General features: G+C 40.6%; 1 protein-coding gene across 1 annotated transcript; it reads right to left on the bottom strand.

Moving 5' to 3' along the window:
- Nucleotides 1-236: 236 nt before the first annotated feature.
- On the bottom strand, nt 237-3469 carry LOC136518588 (LOB domain-containing protein 6-like). Its single transcript, XM_066512260.1, has 4 exons — nt 3193-3469; nt 2539-3012; nt 1990-2416; nt 237-498 (listed from the first exon to the last, which is right to left on the bottom strand). The coding sequence occupies exons 2-3, from the start codon at nt 2998-3000 to the stop codon at nt 2015-2017; spliced, it is 864 nt and encodes a 287-aa protein (XP_066368357.1). The 5' UTR covers nt 3001-3012; nt 3193-3469; the 3' UTR covers nt 237-498; nt 1990-2014.
- Between the last annotated feature and the right edge of the window lie 505 nt (nt 3470-3974).

Genomic DNA, 3974 nt, shown 5'->3' with positions numbered 1-3974 from the left:
TATTTATATATAAATAAATCATCTCCGTATCGAGTATATCTTCGTGCAATCAAAATGGACTAGCTATGGTACATAAAGTGAAGATTTAATTTTGTCAGAGTAAATCAAATTAAATGCATGTGCTTGGTGTAAAAATTCACATGCCTAATAAAAAAATAATGTGAATGTGTTTAAAATTCTAGTATTTTGTTATCAATGTCAAGCTCCGTAGAATAACTTAGCTTTATATTATTTTCACTAGATTAAAGTCAAAGCTCCATATACAAGTACATCTGGAGACAAAGCAACAACATAACTCAAACACAAACATGGAGCAACATTCAAGTCGACTTTGTGAACTACATCAACAATTTAAACCAACAAGCACAAAATAAAGGACTCGTTTCTTTTACTATCTATATTATAAAGGATGCTTGTATCTTGCACTTAATTTAGTCTTCACGTCCTCATCAAGTGGTTAATTTAGCATGTTGACATCTTTGCCTCAGTATTCATGACCTGCATATTATTAGTAAGTATGAAATCTTGCATAAAAGATGATGCTACAAAAACTCGTAAATAAACTACATCATTAGCACTTTTCATATAACAATTATGTTTTATTAGTACCAAAAGTTAAAACAATTTAACATTTACATGTATACATTGCCGTAATCTGTAATTTTTGCATGCTAGATATATAAATATTTTAGAGAACGTATGCCACACAAATTCTTCACATTTGAATACCAATGAATTTGTTGGAATTATGATGTTAAGACATTGCCTATCAATTCACAAGATATTAAAGTAATTTACTTTTACTATAATAAAATATAGTGTTTAATAAGAACCATGTAAATACAATTTCCCATTTTGGTGAACCCAATATTACAACAATGTAGAGGGATTGGGATAATAATATTCAGAGCTATATGACAAATAAAGAATTATTATATTATATGTTTGATATTATATATAATTTATATACTACAATTCTTATATTAAATTACTTATCAAGTTATGATATTAAAATGTTGGTAGGTGCTTTCTTAGAGCATCTTAAATGTTATATTTCAATGCATGTTATGGCATGTAATATCAGTCTTCTAAAATGTAATGGTCTTGAAGGCACAAATAGTTCAAACACTACTTTTCAATAAGTTTTTGAGATTTAATAGTATTTATGAGTTGATTGATATAAGTTTTTAAGGACACACCTGAGAATATTCTTATTAGAGGCACATACTATAATATAACATTGTCCTGGTGTGCATGCACATGATATTTATGTTTACTATTCATATACTCAAATTAGGGAATATAATGTTTCTATACACACCATATTTATTTTAGTGTTATAATTGTTTGTGTGCAAATTGGTTATTTTGTGCGCTTTAATCTATTTTATACCTAGACTTGTACTTAATTATTTCAATTATATTTTTTTGTTGAAACTAATAAGCTTTATCTCTACATACATTCATATGATAGTCATATATAGGTAATACAATTATGATTAGAACCAACAAAACGATTGTGGAGGAAAGGAACAAAGTCCAAACTCTGATTATCGCAGTCTCCACTCACCCGCTCATTTCTAAACAAATATGTTTGTAGATAGGCAACATCTAGGATTTGCATAGAGGCAGGTTAATCAAGATGAGCTTTTCTAGAATCCCAATGCCAGGGTATTGAGACTCCGGTTTTAGCAAGGCAAGGGTATTACGAAATTAGCCATGAATAAGGTTATATATGATAAACAGATTAGCACCGTGCCCGTGCAACTTTATTTTTAATTAAATTAGTAAATTATAAACCATTTGGACAGACCAATATTTTGTAATCCTATGAAGGCATGCATGCATCGTCTTGCTACAACAAAATATATATTGTCATGGATAATAATAGCGATTATTATTGCTAGTAGATAGTATATTGTAAAGGGAAATAATACACAGAAATTACGGAAGAAAGATCCTCTATATGAATAGCAGCATAGAACCGAACCTGACAAAGATCAGACGACACTTGACTACTGCGTGGCAGTGGGCTGGTCATCCCCGCCGGTCGTGCTGGGCTTCAAGAACTGTCCACCGTTGATCTGCTGCCGACCAGACACTATACCACCATGCCCCACGCCCATGGCCGACGAGTACGCGAAGCCGCCATAGCCTCCACCTCCGTTCATGCCCACCCTCGCAGCTCCACCTTCACCTTCGTAGCTCCTGACCAGCATCTGCACGGAGGCGAAGTTGTCTTGCTGCATGAAGGACCCAGCGCCAGTGATCGACGCCGCCGCCGTGGAGTGCCCGACATTGATAAAGTTTTGCGTGCAATTGGCCACTGCGTTGCCTACGAAATCTGCTGCCATCCCTGCTGCCGCACCATGGGATCCCACGGCCACAGAGGCCGCCGCGGCTTCAGCCGCCGCCGCCTACACCGAAAAATGCAGCGCGCTCGTACTTATTAGAACATGGACAGGTACAGGCCGACATGGTAACTGAGGTCGACATGTATAGACAGGAAGAGAGGTGTATGTATGTACGTGTGTATCACCTGGTACTTGGACAGCTCGTAGCTGGCGCGGGCGAGCTCCTGCTGGACGAGACGGAGGCGGTGCTGGAGGATGGAGATGACGCCGACGCAGCCGTAGACGGGGTCGCGGAGGCGCATGTCCGCCTCGTAGGCGAGCGAATTGACGGCGTCCTCGCGCTGGTAGGGGTGGAGCTCGTTGAGGATCTTGGTCACGTTGCTGGCGCCGAAGACGCGGTGCACGTGCACGAACTTCTGCGGGTTGTCCGGCGGGAAGTAGGGCGCGAACACGCAGTCCGGTTGGCACTTGCGCCGCAGGAACTTGCACGCCGCGCACGGCGACCCTGTGCCTGTGCCTGTGCCACCGCCGCCGCCTGTGCTACCGGCAGAGATCGAGCCACCACCACCCGAAGGCGGCGGCGAGGCCACAGTGATCACGGATCCCGTGGAGACGACCGGCACCGATGATGCTGACGAGGCGGCCATCTATCTATCTCTCTACGGGAGGAGGAAGATCCAGGACTAATTAAGAGATCCATATCTCAGCGTGCCCAATAGATAGATGAGAAAAAAAAACTAAGAGCGAGAAATGGCAGAATGAGAAGCATATCATCAAGCATTCAATTCGGATCCGACGCTGCCGCCTATGGGCGAGGAGTGAGAGGAAGGTATATGTACCTTTAATTTTCTTTCCCTTCCGCGAAGATCAGAGTAGGATGCGACGCCGGCGGCCGCTCCGGTTCTTCAACCCCTGGCTCCAAGGCTAGCTCCGAGAGTATATCCTTTGCTCCTCGGCCCTAGCCTTCGTCTTCGACGACTCCCACAGCTTCCTCCTAGTTTCAACAGGCTTTTTGCTTTTTTCCTCGTCTGTCTCACCTCCGCTGCTGATTAATCGGGTGTTTGTTTTGGAGAGAGAATGGATGGATATATGAAATGAAAGTGACGACTGGCGACACCGTGAGGCGTTTGTTACTGTGTCGTATATGTGAGCGGGAGCAGGGGGCATTGTGTAGGTAGGTGCCCTAAAAAAATTTGTCCAGGTGAGCCTGACTGTTTGTGCATGAGCTTAGATAATTGTAACAAAGAAAATAGAAGTCTATTTTGTTACAAGAAATTACTAAATTCGTTCTAAATTATAAATCGTTTAACTTTTTTTACCATAAGTTTGACCACTCATCTTATTCAAAAATTTGTGCAAAATATCACTTCTTTGATCGTGGCTTGCTTTATTAGCAAAAGTTCTTCAAGAATAACTTAAATTTAACTATGTTTGTATAAATTTTTTGAATAAGACCAGTGCTCAAACTTAGGGTAAAAAAAAATCAAATGAATTATAATTTGGAATGAAAGGAGTAGTTATATTAATGCGGATGGTCTCAGTTCATTTGTAATTTTATTTCCACTTTTGCAAACGCGAGAGCTTCGGGTCCCGGTAAACGAGTCAATGTTTACGTGTGCTC

This window comes from Miscanthus floridulus, chromosome 17, assembly GCF_019320115.1.
Source record: "Miscanthus floridulus cultivar M001 chromosome 17, ASM1932011v1, whole genome shotgun sequence".
Classification (NCBI taxonomy): Eukaryota; Viridiplantae; Streptophyta; class Magnoliopsida; order Poales; family Poaceae; genus Miscanthus; species Miscanthus floridulus.
Note: the sequence above shows the minus strand (reverse complement) of the source record. Positions and strands in the feature narration are given on the sequence as shown.